The sequence below is a fragment of the Mirounga angustirostris genome, unplaced genomic scaffold, assembly GCF_029215605.1.
Source record: "Mirounga angustirostris isolate CCGP_5_RB_7025 unplaced genomic scaffold, mMirAng1.0.hap1 SCAF_4, whole genome shotgun sequence".
Lineage (NCBI taxonomy): Eukaryota > Metazoa > Chordata > Mammalia > Carnivora > Phocidae > Mirounga > Mirounga angustirostris.
Window position 1 is genome coordinate 112,406,198 of NW_026991712.1, and position 20,870 is coordinate 112,427,067.

Below are 20,870 nucleotides of genomic sequence, written 5' to 3' on the forward strand. Positions count from 1 at the left end.
CTCTCTTCTTTTTTTTTTTTTTTTTTTTTTTTTTTTTTTATTTTTTTAAAGATTTTATTTATTTATTTGAGAGAGAGAGAGAGAATGAGAGACAGAGAGCATGAGAGGGAGGAGGGTCAGAGGGAGAAGCAGACTCCCTGCCAAGCAGGGAGCCCGATGCGGGACTCGATCCGGGGACTCCAGGATCCTGACCTGAGCCGAAGGCAGTCGCTTAACCAACTGAGCCACCCAGGCGCCCCTGGGCTCTCTTCTGTCTATGGTTATGCCCTCTTGTCGTTCATGTATTGTTTTGTGCTTTCTCTCTTTTCTCCCCAGATGACATCTGTCAGAGGTTTGTTTTATTAGGCTTTCCAAAGAGCAAGGCTTTATTTATTGCTCCCCTGTTGTATCATTGTTTTATATTTAATTTCTCTCCCTTATCTCTGTTCTATTTTATGTTTATTCTTTTAACTTAAGCTGGACACTTAATTTCAGTCTTTTTTTTACCCTAAAAATAAGTATTATGGTTGTACATTTCCTTCAAAATACCACTTTTATTGTATCCTGTATGTGCTGTATTCTGCCTTCTGAAAATCTGCTTTGTGAGTTTACTCTAGTTAACAGTTACTGTGTTTAGTGATGCACAGTATTTGGGCTTATAGCTTCCTCTTACTCTGTATGTCTGTACTAGCTTTACATTTTTTTAAACTATGGGGTTTTTTTTAATTGCCTTATTTTGTATTTTTTAAAATACTCTGCTTTTCATTTAGTGGTCACTTTTTAAATACAATTACTTTATAAAACATAAAGTAAAACAATACCTTTGGTGTCCCATTAGTTTGTCTTTTAAAAAAATTGTGGTAAAATGCACATAATACAAAATTTACCATTTTAGCCATTTTTAAGTGCACAGTTAATGAGTGATGAGTTAATGAATGATATTAAGTACATTCACACTGTTGTGCAGCCAGTCTCCCCAACTCTTTTTATCTTGCAAAATGAACTCTGTACCCATGGAACAACTCCGTGTCTCCTCCCCACACCCCAGCCCCTGGCAACCACTATTCTTCTTCCTGTCTCTGAATTTGACTACTCTAGGCACCTCATGTAATTCAAGTTGTCCAGAGGCACCTGGGTGGCTCAGTCAGTTAAGCGTCCAAGTCTTGATTTCAGCTCAGCTCAGGATCTCAGGGTCATGAGATCGAGCCCTGCATCCAGTTCTGCGCTCATTGTGGAGTCTACTTGCCCTTCTCCCTCTATTCTTCCCCCTACTTGTGTGTGCATGCTCTCTCTCTCTAAAAGAAAGAGAATCTAAATAAATAAATAAAATTGTACACTGTTTGTCCTTTTGTGACTGGTTTACTTCACTTAGCACAAAGTCCCGTTGTAGTCTGTGTCAAAGTTTCCTTCCTTTTTGAGGCTGAGTGATATTCCATTGTATATGTATACCACGTTTTGTTTATCCATTCTTCTATCAATGGATGCTTGGGTTGCTTCCATATTTTGGCTTCTGTGAAGAATGCTGCTAAGAACACACATGCACAAATATCTCTTCAAAATCCTGCTTTCAGTTCTTTTGGGTATCTACTCAGAAGTGGAATTGCTGGATCATATGGTAGTTCTATTTTGAATTTTGTGAGGAACCCCCATACTGTTCCTCCGAGCAGCTGTACCGCTTATGTTCCCGCCAACCGTGCATAAGGGTTCCGATTTCTCCATCTCTTTGCCAGCACTTGGTATTTTTTTTTGACTCGACAAATGACTCATTCGTCCGAACCATCCGTGCTGGTTTGGAGTCACCTACATGTTGACCAGTTACTGTGTGCATCATTCACTCTTAAATCTTAAGCTGTTCTTCTGGTATCCTTTTCATTCTTCCCAAATGGTGTTCTCTGTCTTTATCTAAAATTGTCTTTATTCACCCTTGTTCTTGGTAGTTTCGCTGGGCAGGAAATTTTGAGCTCACTTTCTTTCCCTTCTGGCTGATGAAGACCCGCTGCCGACCTAATCCTCATTGCTCAGAGGGCAACCTTCCTTTGCTCCCTTTGGCTGCTTTTATCATCTTCTCTCTGGTTTTGAGGGTCTGTAGTTTCCCTGCAGTGTGTCAAGGTGAGAATGTATTTCTGTTGATACTGCATAGGATGCATCGGGATGCCTGAATCTGAGAATGGGCATCTTTCATTTATTTTGAAGATTTCCCATCATCATTTCTTTGACGATTGCTTTTTCTCTCTCTTGATTCTCTTCTTCTGGAGTTCTGGTTAAATGTAATTAGGCCTTCTCATTGTACCTTCTACATCGCTTTTATGTTTCCCATCACCTTTCCTCTCTGTGCTGTGTTTTGCATAGTGTCTTTTTATATTTGTTTATGGTTTCTTCATAGATTTGTCATATTTTCTTAGGTCATGTTTAACCTGTTATGTAGCAGACTATATATTTTAATCAGTTTTTAACATTTTCATAATTGCCTGTTTATTCTGAGATCACTTTTTGATTCCGTCTTTTTTTTTTTAATCATACGTTGTTATTTTATAGCCTGTGTCTGATATTCCAGTATCTGAAGTCTTTGAGGATCTCAGTCTATTGTTCTTTCTGCTGACTTCAGTAGTTGGGGCTTGCTTCCTTGTATATGTGGTTATTTCTGAAAGGAAATTTATGTTTGACCACATTTGTGGATATCCTGAGTGGCATTCTGCTGACAGAGTTTTCCCCCCAGAAAGTATTTACTTTTTCCTTACTAATGGCACCACCAACCCAGAAACTTTAATTTCTCAGTTTTGGATTCTCTGTCAAAGCAGGTAGTATAAATTTGAATCCCAACCAACATGAAGGCAGATCTGCAGTTACAAGTTCTTAGGGGAGACTCTTATTACTGTCATTTTTTCCCATCAGAATTTCTGGTGGAGACAGTAGGTTTCCTTCTTGGGTTCCCCTTGCTAGAGAGCATGCTACCTTCTTAATTTTTATGTATGTATTTATTTTTGCATATTCTTTTTGTAAGGGTGGTTTAGTCCCATTCTGATGGCTTCGTGGTTAGCTGCTGACTTCTGTGGACCCAGGGCTTACCCTCCCTGCTTTGCTTTTTACCCTCTTGTTGTTCATGTTTTGTGTTCTTGATTTGTTCTCTGTTTCTGTATCTGTTTTTTATATGTCTGTGCTTCTTGAGGACTTATCTTTCTAGTGACTTCCACAATGCACTTAAAAATATATTTGTAATTTATCATTTAGTTTTCAGAGTATCTGGTCTCCCGTATTAAGCAAATCAGAGTCCCAGAATAGAAATTTCTAATTTTCTGAGGCTCTATTTGGACTATATACAAAGGTGGTTTTTTTGTGGTTTAAATTTTCATTTGTCCATTCTTGTCCTTGTTTATTTATTAATTGGCTGCTGTGTGATAAATACAGTTCTAAGGGCTTAGTATACATTGGTGAGCAAGACAGAAGTAGCCCCTACCCTCATGGGGGGTATAGTCCCATGGAAAAGACATAAACAAGCACTGGTTGCTCACAGGATGGTGGGGCTGATGGAGAAGACCAAAGGATTATGTAAAACAGGTATTCTCAGCTGGTATCTACACAGCTATCTTGTTTTGTTGTTCTCTGTTTCCTTCCTGAGTTAACTATTTTTGTCCCTGTGAGGGGATCCCTTAAATATTTGTTATATTTCCTCATACTTTATGGGAAAGATTTACATGTTCATAATTTGGAAAATGTGAATGACCCTTCTGAAAGTAACTTACCAGTTGAAAAGGAAGGGAGTTTATCTGAGACATTCAGTAGCTGAATGGCAGCAATCATATGTGCACTGCTAACCATGGAAAAAGGGTGGGAATGGAGCAAAGTCTTATAGATAATTCAGATCCCGGGTTAGTCTTAAAAGTTTGTGTAGTATAGTGCTTGAAGCAAAGGTTTTTGCTAGTTCATTCTTAATGAGCATATTGAGATGTGATAGGCACCATCTACTTAGTTCCCTTAGAAAGAATTCAGCAAGTGCCCTTGTTTCTCTCTTCCCTTTCACCCACCAAAGCCGGTCATTTACCACCATCTGTCTTTTCTCACTTAGAAAAGTCTCCTAAATCTGTACACCATCCCCACTCCCTCTATCATTATAGCCCAAGCCTCACCCTGTCACCTAGACCTCTCTAGCATCCTCTCCTTTGGTCTTCCTGACTCCGTCTTGCCCCCCACGAATCTGTTTTCCACACCAGTGCAGGGGGATTTTTCTAAAACACAAATCTCTGGTTCTTCTGCAGCTTAAGATTTTTCAACAAATCCCATTGCTTTCCTAAGTCTAGACATGTTTACATGGCATCCAAGCCCCTTATGCTTGGCTCTGCCTCTCTTCACCCTGATCTCCCAAACCCCCACCACTCCTGAGCCTCCCCTAACCCTGTGCTTCCATTACTTGTTCTTTTATTCATGAATTCAGCACATGGTTACTGGGCAACTGCTGTGTGAAGAGCACAGGGGATACCAAGGTGAATAAAGCAGAGAAAGCCTCAGTCTTGCAGGATTATATTCCAGAAAAAAAGACCATGAGCAAATAAACATTTCATATAATATCAGATAATATGGGAAAAAATAAAGCCAGATAAGGCCAGAGAGGGTAGTGGTGGTGCTTATTTAGGTAAGTGTTTAAGGAAAGCTTTTCTGAGGAGATGTTATTTGAGCAGAGACCTGAATGTTGTGAGGGAGTGAGCCTTTGAGAACTGCAGGGAGAATGTTGTAGGCGGAGGAACAGTAGTAAATGCCAAGCCACAGAGGCAGCGACCAGCTTGGCATGTTTGAGCACCAGAAAGAAAAGTCAGTAGGCCTTGGATGGAATGAGTGTATTAGTATGCTTTTGCTGAGTAACAAATTGCCAGAAACATGGTACCTTGACACCTGTTTATTACCTCACAGTTTCTGTAGGACAGAAGTCCCACAAAGCTCAGCTGGGTTCTTGGTTATGGGTCTCAAACTCAAGATGTCAGCAGCTGGGCTCCCATCTGAGCCTCTGGGGAAGAAGCTGCTTCCACAGTCATTCAGGTTGTTGTCAGAACTCAATTCCTTGTGGTTGTAGGACTGAGATCTGTTTCCTGGAAATCTGCTGGGGGCAGCTCCCACATAGAGGCCGCCTGAAGTTCCATGCCATGGGCCTTGTCACAGGTCGTGTTATAACGTTGCGCCGCCAACAGGCTCCTTCATGTCCAAGCCCCCTCGCTCTGCACGGCAGGCCCACTTGGATAGTTGCCAGATCTTGAAATCAGCTGACTTGAGGCTTACATCTGCAAAATCCCTTCACAGCAGGACTTAGATTGGTGTTCGGTTGACTCTCCAGGGGATGGGGCTTTTGTTGGAGGAAAAGCTTTAGAATTCTGCCTACCCCAGTGAGGTTGGAGAGATGGTGGGGACCATGCCAACCAGGGCCTTGGAGGCTCTGGTGAGGACTCCACGGTTTTGTTCTGATCGGATGGGAGTTATTAGAGGATTTTGATTTGGGGAAGGATCATGCCGGCTGCTGTGGAGATGGTGGAGCTGGGAAGGTGTTGCAGGCGTCCTGGTGAGAGATGTTGGTGGAATGACTATGGAAGCAGAGTGGAATTACTCCTGAATGCTGTGGTTTCCCAAGTGCACCATGGTGTCCCATGTCCCCATGTGTTTGCACATGCCTCTCCCATTGCCTGGACATTTCTCATCACCACCTCCCTCTCAGCTTCTTCGCCCAGTGAGTCCCTACCCAGCCCTCAAACCTTAGCTCAAAGGTTGCCTGAAAGGCCCCTCCATGGTGTTGCCTTCCCACTGACACCAACTTGAGTTGTGCTGGGTCTGTTGATCTGTCTTCCCCACTTGCCTGCAGCTTCTCCGGGAGCAGAGCCTTTGTCCCTGATTCCTCTGTTTCCATTGTCTGGCGGACAGCAAAGCATGTTGTAGATGCCTGATGATGTTTGTGGGATGAATGCAAGAACTATGGAGATACTGGGAATGAAGTAGACTCACCACTACTCTTGGGTTGCTCACCTTGTTGAGGCGAGACCTTATATAAATAAATATATACAGTAGAATGAACCAGAATGCAAATACCATGCCATGGGCACAAAGGAGGGGTGCCCACTCTGTGGATTACTGGTGTGCATGGAGTTTAAGGGGAACCTTTATTCTACTCAGTCTGGAACAGTTGGATCTAGTTTCTCACATCCCTCTATTGCATGAAAGAATCCTCTTATTACAAATGATTTCTCTTTGTTATATCCAGAAGGACATTTGTTTGGCAACACTGTTAGCCATTAATTTATTCCATAATATTTCAAGATGTCAAATCACTCATTCATTTAAAACATTCTATAATTTAAGACAGACATAAGGTACTTCATTCCTCATCTGTATTCCAAGCATTCAGAAAAGATCTGGTAGTGAAGTTTGGCTTGTATATTCAAGATGGAGAACCTCTTAACTCAAAATAGCAAACGTGTAGATCAAGTGTCCTTTTAAGAGGGAGTCACTATTAACCTCGTTACTGATGAGAAACACTAAAATAGTAAATACATAATTTCTGTGACTCCCAACTACACATCCCTCAGAATGAACCTAAGAAAGCAGGACCCTGGAAAGACTGATTTAACTGGAGTAAACACAGTGATGTTATTTAAAACGTAATAAACATAAGAACAAAATAACAGGAGGGTCCAGTTTCATTCTGCTGCTTTCCTGCGGTCTGTGGACCATGCGCTGTAGGGCGATGCCTGACAGAGGGGCCGTGGCTGTTGGCCAACCTCACCAGTTGTAAAGGGAGATACACAAAACATCATGGATTCACAAGGGTGGGGATTCATAATTTGCATAAGCAAAAAAAATTTTTTTTTAAACTTTTCATTTATATTGCCAAGTTCCTCTGTTTGTTTTCTAGTGATCTCTGTTGGAGAATATAAATCTGTGGCTTAAGGAGTGTTTGGTGCACAGACTTGTATGAATAATTGGATATTCTATTTCAAATTAGAGGCTAGGGCTACAGGGCCAACTGCTCTGTTTTCTAGCTCACATCTTCTTTGGCCAGCTGGGATGAAGTGGAGGCTGAGAAAGGAGACACACAGCATTTCTGCATTTAAACATAATTTTTTTAAAAAATTGAAAAAAAATAAAAATTGGAGCTAGCTCTTAAAAATAAACATAATTTAGTTCAGGGCAATGATTTTTAAAGTTTCTGGACTTGTAACACACTCTTGGTTTTATTAGACACGATCCTGTATTCCTTCCTTGCCTGTCTAAAAAGGATGAGAACGTGAGGATCCTCTAGGGCACCCTGGGAGCCCTGAGTTAGAATTTTAGGATATTTGGATTCCTCTCTGCTCTTGTAGCAGAATGAACAAGGCTCCCTTAGCAGAATTCATTTGGGGGGCAGGGTCGAAAGGGGACTTCAGGTTTATCTCTCACCAGAGCCTTCCCCGTTTCCTTCTCTTCTGCCCAGAGAAGTGTGTGGTAGAGGATCGAAGAGGAACACAGGAGGGGTGCCTGGGTGGCGCAGTCGATTAGGCATCCGACTCTTGATCTCAGCTCAGGCCTTGATCTCAGGGTCATGAGTTCAAGCCTTGTGTTGGCCTCACACTGGGTATGGAACCTACTTTAAAAACAACAAAAAAGAAGAGGAATACAGGAGGTTCATCTAAGGTGGGGGGCATTTTGGAGAAGACCCCAGGCTCTTTGGTGCTGGGCTCTCTGGATGGGAGAGCACAGGCTGCCCTGCCTCTAGGAGATCTTGTCTCTGCGTGAGGACCGTGCTAACCATCGCTACTTCAGGAGCCACCAGGCCCAGTGCTTGGCCCTGTTGGTTATCCCACCTCTTCCCAAGAGAGCTTGAAGGCTCTGTTCTGAGAGAACTAGCCCAGAGAGTTTTTAGGTACATCTCTAGAGAAAGGAAGAAAGGAACGTTTCAGCTTTCAGAGGTGAAAGGAAAAGGATTTTAGAGCTAAATCTGGTGAGAAGAGCAGATCCTGAACAAAATTCTAAAAAGAATTTACTAAAAGAATGACATCCGAGCACCTAAAAAGGGAGAATTAAAATGACAAACCATGACTCTATGGTCTTGGTATTTGGCAAATACTTTCCCCAAACTGAATGAAATGAAGCTCAAGGAAAATATTTGACAGTGTTTTAGCTGCCAGTGAAAAAGTTCAAGCTTTCAAGTGAAAATTAGAAGTTTGGAAAATTTGTATCCTCCACCATGCGCTTGACACTTCCCGATGTTTAATAACTTCTGATGAGATCAGCGACAATACTGACAAATGTGATTCTTTTTTTATATTATAATGAAATGTGTCAAAATTTAGAATATCTGCATAACTCAGTGAACCAGTATTTTCCCCGGACAGTGGATACAGAATCACACATGGATAAAAGGTCCAATCAGAGTGCAGGAGAGAGATGCTAAAGAGTAAGAAGCGTGGTCCAAGAGGCTGCATTACAACTAGCCTTTAAGAAATTACCACTTGTTCAGTTTTGGTGTGTATCAAAGAAGAATAGCCATAATTACCTGAAGAGTCTAATGAAATACCCCGCCCTTTTCCAGTTTCATATCTATGTGAGGATGGACTTTTTTCTAAACCAAGACATAACATATTGAATGCAGAAGTAGATATGAGAGGGGCGCCTAGGTGGCTCAGTCGGTTAAGCATCTGCCTTCAGCTCAGGTCATGATCTCAGGGTCCTGGGATCGAGCCCTGTGTTGGGGGGAGGGGCTGTGTCCCTGCTCAGCAGGGAGTCTGCGTCTCCCTCTGCCTGTCCCCTCTGGTCATGCACGTGCACTCTCTCAAATAAATAAATAAAATCTTTAAAAAGAAAAAAAGAAGTAGATATGACAATTCAGCTGTACTTCTAAGCCAGATGTGAAAAAGATTTGCAAAAATGTGAGACAGTGTCACTCTTTTCACTAAATTTTTATTTTAAGAAAAAATAACTATTTGTAATAAAATTATTTTATATAAAATATAAAATACTAATATTTGAAAATTTCTGTTTAATTTCTAATATCAGTAATCAGTAGATATAACCCACATGAACAAAAGCTCTTTGGGGTCCTTAGTAATTTAGAGCGTAAAGAGATCCTGAGACCAAAAAACATTTGGGAACCACTGATTTCAGCCCCCCATACCTATCCTGTTTATCCATGCATTAATACTTGGATTATGAAGGTCTATAATGCACATTTTTATTTTATTTTTTCTTTTTAAGATTTTATTTATTTGAGAGAGAGAATGAGAGAGAGCACATGAGAGGGGGGAGGGTCAGAGGGAGAAGCAGACTCCCCGCTGAGCAGGGAGCCCGATGTGGGACTCGATCCTGGGACTCCAGGATCATGACCTGAGCTGAACTCAGTCACTCAACCAACTGAGCCACCCAGGCGCCCTATAATGCACATTTTTAAATGTGCACAAAAAGAAATTTGAAGATGAGAACAGCCTTTCAGTGGTTCTAACATCTTCCTACCCTCCCAGGGCCAGACCTTGGGGCCAGATGATTAGCCTAAGACTGGATGGCTATACACCTGAAATGTTAATTCAGTAGAAAACCAGGGGGTCAAGAACTTAAAAGGGAGCACAGCCAAAGTGCTGCCGACAAAGTTTTTCATCACTACCGGTGGTTCCACGGATGCAAAGCCTGATGACATCGACACGGTGTCCAGAGCGTGTGGCAGAAGTGGTGACCAGGCACAGGACAGATTCCAGTGCTTTGGGAAAAGATGCCTGATAAACAAACTTGAAGGCAAAGAGTTGTAAGGCTTTGACAGACTGATTTATAACCCTCTTTGATGGGAATGCGCCCAGGGACGGTGAGCTTATGCTGTTCTCAGATCCTTTGTCCCTATTAGGGACTCATTCCAGAACCTCATCCACTGACATGGAGAGGAGCATCTTGGATGACAGCCTGCCTCTGTGCAGGGCTCCGTGTACAGCCCTAAATGGACCGTCACACCAAGCCAAGCGTGGGCTTTGGGGGTTGTATCCATTTCCACAAGATGGTGGTATCCCTGAGCCGTGGGGTTGGGACTCCTTGTGCTCCGGCAGTGACCAGAATCATCTCTTATCCCGAGGAGAAGTGCTGCCATCTCTGGGGGTCGAGCCCACCCTTGCAGAGGAAGCTGCTCGTTGGGGGGACTTGTGAGGCACCCGTACTTTCTGTAGATACACTAAGACCCTCTCCACGGAGAAGACTATTCTTACAGGCTTTAGAGCCATTCTGTCCTCTCAAAATGATGCCGTCTCTGCAGGGATGTGTTGAGTTTTTGAAGTTTAAGTCTCTCAAGGCAGCTCGCTGTCTTTTCACATCCTCTGTTGAGGGGGCACCTCGCTATAACTCTGCCAGCACTGAAAACGGCTGCTCTCACGTCTCCCGCTCCTCTCCTTTGCCCTAGTCGATTCTCTTCGTTTCTGTGAGAAGTCAGCCTCCTTAGGGCCACCTGCTGCTGTTTACTTTTAATTGTCTGGTTAATCCCAATGTCATATTATGACAGACACGAGCAGACATTAGATGGGGGAGAGAACAGTACTGGGGCACCAAAGAAAATGAGGATGAACTGCTCTGCTTGACACCAGGGGTGGGGGTTAATCAAGGCAGTGATTTTTATAAAAAAGAGGAGGACGTGGTCTAGGAGGAGAGCTGGGTTTACAGATTCCATCTTTTGCCCCCGCGACTGGGTGACCTCGGGTAGCCGCTGGGCCTGCGTGAGCCTCCATTTTCTTCTGTCAAAGAGGACATAACACAGCTGTCTGGTCCAGAGGTTCCCTCATTTGGGCATCCTCCTTGCTGTTATGTGCTTCAGATTTTTAGGCTAATTTTTTTGCTCAAGTGAATCTAGAATTAGCACATGAACTAGTCTAACGTTTGGAGCCTGACTCTGATGAGAAAGCAGGTGGAGCTTCTAGACGGATTATGGTGGTGTCCTACCCCCTCCTGATCTGTATCTGTTCTGACTTCCTTATCTGTCTCCTGTGAGTATTGCCTGGGAGGTGGGCCCATCTTAATAATTTGAAGAAGAGAGTGAACATGATATTGGATACATTTTACTCAGCACAAGAATGCGTTGTTCCCAATTGTTCTCATACTTATGTTTTCTCTTTCCAGGGATCAGCATCTTCTGGACCCAACTCTGGAATATGTGAAGGTAGGAAACCAGGATTTAAGGTGGAACTAGGACCCTGTGTAATAGATTTCCCATTTTTAACACAGTGTTGCCAAATAATGCTGCAGTCTGGCTTGTGTAGGAAGCTGCTCAGACTGGAACAACCAGGGTGTAATTTGACTCTCTTAGGCCTTCAGTTACTTTTGTAGGGGTCTTATGTCATCCTATTATAGGTCTACAGTCTTTTTCCTCCTATCTGAAACCCTTGGGGGTTAGATGGGTTTTAAAATTCAGAATTGTTTTTGAAAGGTAATATGGTACACATATACAACATCCTCAAAGGGGTCTAGCTGGGCCAGCACTCCAGACTCAAATGCATTATTTTAGCAGTGAGATGGAAGAATATTCATACAAAGTGGGATAAATAGACTACAAATGATTTTATGTAGCTCAGCTCATGCTTTGCCACCAAAAGAGGTCAGGTTTGTTTTGCTGCCAAATGACTTAAAATTTTTCAGTTTTCAGAGTGTTTTGGCTTTTAGGGATAGTGGATAATGAATTGTGAGCCTGAGTTTATCTTCAGTGGAGGACTGCAGGCTCCCTGAGGTTTTCTGAGTCAGCCTTCCGTTCCGACAGCCACTGCCCTGTGTAGTAGCTCATCTAGGACCAGGAGCTGTGGTCATATGCTGCTTTCCAGTGGGGCTGCCATTCAGTGCCTCTAAATAGTCAATACTCTGAAACAATGATTTCCTTCTGAGCAGAAAGAAAAGATGCTTTTCACCACCACCACCCCCATTTTTGGGGGGTGTTTATGTTTGCTTTATTTTATTTTTGAGAACTGAAATCTGATACCTACTACAGAAAAGAGAACTCTGATTTGTCACACTTCGTTTCTTGGATTTATGACAACATACGTCCTTAACTTTTAGGACAAATCATGGCATGTGTTATATTTGAAGGTGCTTGCGTCCCAGGAGCCACATTCCATCCTCTTTATTCCAAGGGCAGTGTCACAGTTTGGGAGTATTTGGATAGATAGTTTTTTTTTTTTCGTGTTGTTTTTCGACTGTTGTTTTTTCGTGTGCCTGTTGGCATTTTTTCTCTCTTTAGACCAGAGGATGGATGATAGAGGAGAAACCTATAGTAGAATCACTTAGTGGCTTGAAGTAGTCGTAATAAAGCTTGTTGGAATGGAAGCGGGTATTCTTTTTTCCTCCCTCTCATTCCCAGTCTATGTCTGAGCTGTAGTTATCAGTGCAGCAAATGTACAATCCTAAGCCAGCATGGCTGTCATGTCAGAATCACGAGAGAGCTTTATAAATGATGTCTAGGTGCCTCTGGGTGCATCTTCTTATGCAGGTTGTACGCTGCAAAGCATTCGGGGGGTGCTGTTCACAGAGACTGTGATTTGACTTGAGCACGACATAAAAAATGTGCCCTAGCATCAGGCAGTGTGTAAATCACAGCAGCCCTTTAAAAGCCACCCATGCCGTGTTTCCGAAAGTGGCTGTTTGCCGCTGCGGGCTCGCTGCGGGCTCCCGCACTCCAGTAGCCTGGTTTTCCTTTCACACTGTCCAAGCCTTTAAGATAATCCGGTGATGAATTCTAAAGCTAAGCATAGATTCTGGAATGATCTGTTTTAGTATTCTTGAAGCTGTTGTGTCGCATTCATGAATGTCGGTCATTCTAAGTTGAGTTGTGTTGGGTAAGAAGAGATATTGGGGTTCTCAGTGGTGTCTGTCTTGCTCGGCAGTCTTTGTCTTCCCCAGCAGTGAGAGGTGATGGGACCGCCCTTGGTGGCTGGAGGGTACTTCTTTCCAAGGTCCTGTTGAGGTGTTCTGAAGGTCACTCTTTGCTCCCAGCCTTGTCTCAATCTAGTCAGGGCTTTATAAATGAACTCTCTGTGCTCCCGGATGCATATGTGCATATATATATATATATATATATTTTATCCTCATTTTGCCCCTGGTTTGGAGGGATGGTTTGGGGATTTGTTGGGCGAATGTGGGGTGTTTTCGTTTGCTTCTATGATCACTGAAGCTCTGAAAGCACGTTCATGGAGGCCTTTGACCTCAAGGTCTAAATGGACCCATGTGTCATGCTTCTTGGGCCCGTGCAGGATCATCCTAGCCTTTCTCAGACTTGGCCGCCCTCTCGAGCCTGGCTGACGAGTCCATGTCATGAAGGCCTTGTAAATCGGTGCCAGCTGGTGCCTAGTGATTTGGAGGGTGACAGAAAATAATCAAGGGAGGTGAGATAGTTATAGACAAACTGGGATGCAGTTTGGTGCCTCCTGACTTTGAGCTGTTACTTCCCTCCAAGCTCTTGGTGCACTTAATGCCTCTTGGGCATGTAGAAAAGTAGAGATTCTTTGTAAAATTCATTACATCACGTGGGGTCCCCTTCTGGTAGAGTCAGATTTATCAGCCTAAAAAAACAAGATGCAAAAGAGCACATTTTTAGGGACCTCATAATGGGGGTAGTCTGATCTCTGATGGAGATCTCTGGATCTCTGTCTTCAAATGCCTTCTCCTTCCCATGGGAGACTTTCTAACCATCCTCACCTGGTTTTCCCAGTGCCAGGGAGGGAGGGAGAGAGGGAGGGATCTATCTATCTATCTATCTGGGACTGGCTGCGCCTCCGTGGGCCTGGGGGAACTGAGGCACTGGGGGTGGGAGGCGCTGGGGCTGCAGTATTGTGGTGGAGAGAGCTGGGTAGAGAATGAACCCAAAATTCACTTCTGTCCAGTTTGGACTCTGTGTCCTCCTAACACCCTGTGCAGTTTGTAAGGAATGGCATTAATTCGGCGTGAAAGGGGACCAGTCTGGTCTGCGTTTGCTAGGCTACCAGGAGCTCCTCTGCTGGGGGGGGAAGGGGGGGCGGAGTTGGGGGGTAATGGAGGGAAATGTGCGCAGGCGGGGGAGCCCCCCAGCTGACAGAGGTTCTTTCCCTTTCCGCTGGAGCCTCGCCACAGCACCTAAACCCTACTCGCTGAATTCCGTGTTTGGATGTGATAAGAAAGTTAGAGCAGCTCCAAACCGGCCAAAGGATTTTGGAATCTCATTCGCCACTGTGTCTCTTTAATTCTGACTGTTAGAGAGGGGAGTTTTGTTTTTTCTTTTTCTACTTTTGCCTTATTTTTTGAGCCCTCACTTCTCCCTACTTCCCCGGCCCCCACAGTAGCTCAAAACATGATCATTTTGAAATTCTGATTTTAACTGTTTTGTGTAATCATGGGGTCCTTTTCTGTAATGAAATACCATTGATTGTCTTTTTCGCTGCACCAGAAAGAAACCACTTCTTCCAGGTTGGAAAGCAGAAATGTCCACAGCTGCTCCACCTTCCTTTAGTCATTTGTGACTTTGCTTAGTGGTGTACAGCTCTGGAATTTTCCTCTGCGTACCTAGCATACCTTATGGGAGATAAAAACTTTTTTTTTTTAAACAGAGGAAATAGCTTTTGGAGGAAATAGCCCTAGGCAAAATTGTGAGGAGGGCTTTATTTTCTGGGCTTTTTTACTTGCTCACTGCCCCATTCGGTTCTTGCCATATTTTTACCCCATTACAATGTATTTATTCAGTGTCGTTTCTTAGACCTGTGTCAGCTTAGAACATTTGATAAAATAATTGTACTAAAATGTGAATAAGTGATAATAGCTCAGTGTGTTAACCTTTCCAGATGGCATTCCAATAGCACACTCCAAGTTACACAACCCTGAAGAACCCTCAGGGAGGGGAGCCCAGTCCACCCTCTGTGACTGTGGACTTGCCACCTTCTTTCTGTGGGTTCTATCTTCTCACAACTAGAACATCAGGGGATGGGTTAGTGTCCTTTGAACATTTTTAGGATCCTCTATACCTGTGATAGGCTGGAGGGGAAAGTTTTTTTAGCAAGCGGGAAGGGCTTCTTAATCTATCACTCTAGATCATCTGTCACTCTGAGCAGAAGTGACATATTGATTGGAACATGTGTCTCAGACATTAAGACCAAGGATGTGAGAGCTAATAACTGCCCGTCTGTCATATTACCTCAAAAAATTGGGATGTACCTCAGCACTCCTACATGTGCTCTTACCATCCATTATGCTTTCACTTTTGTAACCCCTTCTTGAACCTAGGAAACCAACTTTCATTTTCACTCATTATCATTCTTTTCACTCTTTTCCTGGGGCTACTTTTTTAAGCTTCCAGAATTGCCCCCCCATACACCAAATTTTATAAATTTATATTATTTCTTGTCCTTTCCCCCTTTATACGTATCTTCCTTGTAGACTGAAGATTATTTCTAGCTTCTTCACATATGAGCCTTACAGTTATTTTAATAAAGCATCTCTTTTCTGGGAATGGTTTAAAAATACATTTTTTTAGGGGAGGTGGTAATTGGGGCAGAGCTGGGTAATTTTTCTTTTAAAAGAAATGTTTATTATAGATTTTGCATTTTTAAATGTCCTTAAGAAAGATAAATTGGAAAATAAAGCCAAGTAGAAAAGGAAATCGGGATGACTGTTTTTCAAATTAGCCAAGATGTAGGCAAGCCCCTTTTCGTGGCCAGGCTGTAAACAGCACCATGCCCGCCTGTGGACAAAGGCCTGCTCTCCAGGCGACCGCAGTTAGCAAGTGTCAAGACGGAATGCAGCCTTTTGTCCCTGGCTAGCCTCCTAGTGAACAAATATCCTTTCTTTTATAGGCAGCCTGGGTGGATTCTTGCTAGAACCACTTGTGAGCTTTTATGAAATGATTTGCAGTTTCTGAGCTCCTTCGCAGGCTGGGAAAGGGACAGGACTGAGCCATTATCCTGAGTGGGGACCTGCGCCTCCGTCGGCTCCTTCCCCCACCTCCCACGCCTCAGTCCCCTCCCCGCGCCCCCCCGCCCCCCCAGTGCGCATGAGCAGCTCTGGAGCCAAAGTGCCTTGGCAATCAGTCCTTTATGGGGTTAATGCACTGAAATGCTCTTTCTGAGAGGGCCTTACAGATGTGACAGGCTGCCCAAGGCTCAGATCTCAGCAAGGCCTCTTCCTGCGGCCGGGCTGGGGCTACATTAGGTCACCCCGCAGATTAAAAGAGGAGTAATTATGCGAATTCCAGCGCCAAGAATAAGCGCGCCTGCCGGCGTTGGGGAGCTCCTGGGAGAGGGGCCCGGGAGGCTGCAGCTCCGCTTTGTGCTCAAGATGGCCGCAGCCATGGCCTCGGTTAAATAGCTGCCTTTGACGAAAGTCTTTTCTTCCAGCAGGGGAAACAGGCCAGTCTGCTCTGAATTAGCCAGCTAACAAAGTCATGAAAGGGACTTACAAAAACAACGGCACGCTGTACATTCCGCGCGATTTTAGCAAGTTATATGAACCAAATAACGGCCCGCTTGGCTGGCTCTGCAGGGTTTTGCCCGAGTGTGCACATCCGCAGAGCCAGCACGGTCCCCGGTGGGACCAGAAGATCAAAGGCTGCCCGTGGTGAATGTGAAACAGCCCTGGGGCTCACATTCAGAGGAGCGGGGAGAGCTCCCGTCCGTCCGGCTTCTCCCACTCCACCCCAAAACAGTCTCTGCAGATCTTCTTGGGAGGTTTAATGTTACTGCAGTTTAAAAACAGATTGCTGAGGCAGGGTGGGAAGACAGAAGAATAGGGGTGGAGGACAGTCCCTCATGCGGTGGAACCCTTTCCCGCAGGGGCTTTCAAACTGTGGGCATTTACAAGAAGTGAAATCGTATCATGAAAATGTGTGTTCATTTCAAAATCCATATGTGAACGTTGATGGTGACATTATTTATAATTGATAAAAACCGGGAACAGTTCAGATGTCCTTCAACTGGTGAATGGAGAAACTGTAGTGCACCCTTCAGTGGCGTGATAGCCTAAAAAGGAATGGACTGTGGGATGCGTATAAAAACTTATTAGTGACAGAAAACAGATCAGTAGTTGAAAGGGGGTAGGGGAGAGGTCCACCGCAAAAGGGAACAAAAGAACTTTTAGAATGATAGAAATACCTTGATTGTGGTTGCTTCCAAGCTCACAGGACGGTCCTCAAAAGGGTGACTCTTACTGTATGTAAATTATACCTCAGTGAGCCTGACTTTTAAAAAGCAAACTAAAACCTTATCATATTTTAGCCCTTAAGTGCTGCCACCCCCGTAGGGGAAATGTTTGGTTTTGAGACAGGCCACCTCAGACTGCTGATCACACGGAGAAAGTGCCGAGCTTGTGGATATTTTGCTGCCCTGGCTCATTCAACAGATAGTTGGGAGCATATACCATGTGTTAGTAATTGCTCAGTGGAGCGAGGGATGGGAGCCAAGTGTTATCGCAAGCCTAACCTTCGATAGTGGCAGTGGGCATGGAAAGTCAGGGCGGGGGCTGGAGGCCCTTTAGAGAATGAAGAGCTACTTTATTAGGTGAGTTGACGGCTCCATGCGGACTTAACTGGAGGAGGTGAGGGAGAGGAAGCCGGGGGAATTCCAGAGTTCACAAGAGTGCCTGGCATCTTGCCAGAAGCCAGTGAATATTTTAAGGGAGGACAGGAAACTTCCAGTTGGAGACCTTGTTACCGCAGTGACATTACATTAATTGATGAGCATTTGGGGATATCATTAGACTGGGAGGATCAGCAAACTACAGCTGGAGGAGACCAAATCTGGCCTACCGCCTGTCACTGTACGGCGCAAGCTAAAAATGGATTTTACAATTTAAATGTTTTTTTTTTTTTAATCAAAAGAAGAATGTGGGGGCACCTGGGTGGCTCAGTTGGTTAAGCGACTGCCTTCGGCTCAGGTCATGATCCTGGAGTCCCGGGATCGAGTCCCGCATCGGGCTCCCTGCTCAGCGGGGGGTCTGCTTCTCCCTCTGACCCTCCTCCCTCTCGTGCTCTCTCTCTCTCTCAAATAAATAAATAAATAATCTTTAAAACAAAAAAGTGAAAATTGCAAAAATTCACATTTCAACATGGAGAAAGCTTTATTGAAACACAGCCACACCCATTCATTTACGTATTGCTGCTTTCTCACCATTACCATGGAGTTGAGTAGATATGACAGAATGGGCAGCAAAGCCTGACGTATTTACTGTCTGGCCCTTTACAGAAGAGATTTGTGGACCCCTGATCTAGACTATATGCATATACACTGTCCCTGTTTTACCTCCTAGCAATGCGTAGTGGGCTTCCAGCAAAAATTTTCACACCAACACTTCCGTGGTGCTACCTTGCGTCACTGACGTCACTTTCATCTCGCCTGATGACACAGCAGTGAGCCCTTGTGCAGGTTGTGAGACCTTGCACAATCACAGAGATGATGCTGTGGCAGCACTGCACGATTTGGACACTTCTCAGCAGCTTGAGGGGTGGACCTGTCCGCGGTGAGCAGCGGCGCCCCACTGGGCCTGTCACATCTGCCGTCTTCAGTTCTGCTGGCTGAAAGGCAGGTGGGGACAGCACAGTGGCTTGAATCGTGACTGTTCTTGCCTGGGGCTTGTCCGGATAATGTCCTCAGGCCAGATTGCTCTGCCAGGGCAGCCTGAGGTGAGTTCTCTCGGTGTCCCAAGTCAGAAGTCAGTTCTCCCTGGGCCTCCTGAACTTGATGGTTTGACTCAAGGTCAACCCTGGAGCTGCCCTCTAGAAGTGTTCCAAGGAGCCTTGTCTGGCCTGTGAGTGGAATAAGGCTAGATTCCTATTTGTATTCTGTGCTGCAGCCTTCATCCTTGACTGCAAGTAGGAGGACACGTCTGAGATCCCAAGCAATGGCAGGTGGAGAGGTGGCAAAGAGACTGGAAAACGAACATGCAAGCAAGAATGGAAGCTATGGCGTCAGACTAGACTCCATGTTATCATTGGACCTTAGAACCCTTTGCGTGTGGCCTGTCTACCCCTAACCTCATCTACTACCGTCTGCCTTAGTCACTGTACCCCTCCCTCCCTGCTGGCTTTTCCTACTGCCCTGGCATGGAAGTTGCTTTTGAAGTTGAGTGGTTTAAAGTGAGTGGAATTGTGTTCCCCCAAAAGACATAGCAAAGTACTAACCCCCTACTACCTAAATGTGGCCTTATTTGGAAATAAGAGCTTTGCAGATACGATCACACTAGGATGAGATCACACTGGATTAGGGTGGGCCTTAATCCAATGCCTGGTGTTCTTAGAAGAAGAGAGAAATTTGTGCACAGAGACACTGACAGCCAGGGAGAATGCCATGCGACCGCAGAGGCAGAGATTGGGTTGATGTGTGCACAAGCCAACACCACCAAGGATTACAGCCATCATGAGCTAGGAGGAGGCAAGAAAGGGTGGTCCCCTGGAGCTTTCAGGGAGAATGTAGCCCTTGCTGACACCCTGATTTTAGACGCCTAGCCTCCAGAACTGAGAGAATACATTTCTATTTTCAAGCCCCCGAATCCGTGGTACTTTGTTAGGGCAGCCCCAGAACTAACATAGACACAAAGCTCTAACTTAGCCATGTCTCGGTTGGGTGACTTCAGGCAAGTTTCCAAAATTTTCTGGCACTCAATTTCCTTAACACTAGATGGGAGAATGTAGGAGTTGAATTAGTTGATACATGTAAAGTTGTTAGCACAGTGCCTGACATGTAGGTAGCGCTCAGTAAATACTCATGTGGTAACTGTCACCCTAGTTCTTTGTGTGGCTGGTCCTTCTTGACTCAGATGTCATTGCTTCAGAGGGACCTTCCCTGACCCCCCTGCTAAGAGCTGCCTCACCAAGTCACACTATCTCATTCCTCTGTGTATCATCCTTAGAGCACTTGTCCCAAATTCTATTTGTTTATTTAAAAAACAAACCAAAAAACCCCCCAAAACCTCTTCTCGTTAGAATGTGAGTTCTGAGGGCAAGGACCTTTTCTTGTCTTCTTAGTATTTAGTGACTGGCTGGCTGACTGATGACCACGTAAAACCAGATACAAAGAGCATTTAAATTGAAGGAAGAAGGAATGAGGTTTTTCTAAAGATCTTGAAGTTTCCCAAAGCAGGTAACACTCCCATCTCTAAAAATTTTCCAGAAATTCCTCAGTGATTTTATTTAAGGAAAGCAGGGAAGTTCCTATAACTAACCGCAGCCTACCTTCTCTTGCCAACCTGGTATAGGACAAACATGGTGGGGTCACTGTTATCACCTTAAATACTCACACATTTAGGCAGAGGTATATACACTTTGTAAAGGTGTAGTTCTGAGAGCCTCTGGCTCAGACCTGTTAGTTCCTCAGGAGATCTTGTCAGCTATAGGGTCCCAGTAACTCTTCAGCTCCCGAATGGGTGGCCAGGCTTGTTAGCATTGGACTCGTTTGCTGTTAAATTCTGCCCTCTAGTGGTAATAAAAATGTCACACTCGTGCAGCGTTTGACTGCAGTTATGTCTAATTATTCTGGGAGCTTTCGATATTAAGTTATTAACATTATATTCACAACCTCAGAACCAAGGGCTGTGTTTAAAGTATATTTTATATGGTTTTTGTTGGCTTTATAGAATACAGATTAAAATCGTTAAGGCATTTTATTAATAGAGTAAATTGTCTTACATTCTTGGGGAAAAAAGCTCTAAGGTGCTGTGACACAGTATGTAGATTTTGTGCGAGAGGGGTTGGCATGGATCTGAAGTTTAACCTGTGGTAACCAAAGAGCCTCCTTGGAAAAAGTTATATGTGAATTGCGATCTGACAGCTGAAAAAAAAAATGGCCAGAAGGAAGCTGGTATTAGGTGAAGCAGAAAACAGATTGTCAGCATGTTAGAGATTAAGGGGGAAGACCCTGAGCCTATGGGGTCGTGTGTGCCCAGGCGGAGTGGGATAAGAGTTCACTTCTTCCACCAAG

At 44.3% G+C, this 20,870-nt stretch overlaps 1 protein-coding gene across 4 annotated transcripts in view; it reads left to right on the forward strand.

The window, feature by feature from the left end:
• The window catches only part of BCAR3 (BCAR3 adaptor protein, NSP family member), a 130,897-nt gene that overhangs the window by 45,119 nt on the left and 64,908 nt on the right, over positions 1 to 20,870 (forward strand). For all 4 annotated transcript variants that reach the window (XM_045897163.3, XM_064588794.1, XM_045897164.3 and 1 more), the window contains exon 3: positions 11,074 to 11,113. In XM_045897163.3, coding sequence (XP_045753119.1) covers positions 11,074 to 11,113 — 40 coding nt within the window. The remainder of the gene's footprint in view (positions 1 to 11,073; positions 11,114 to 20,870) is intronic.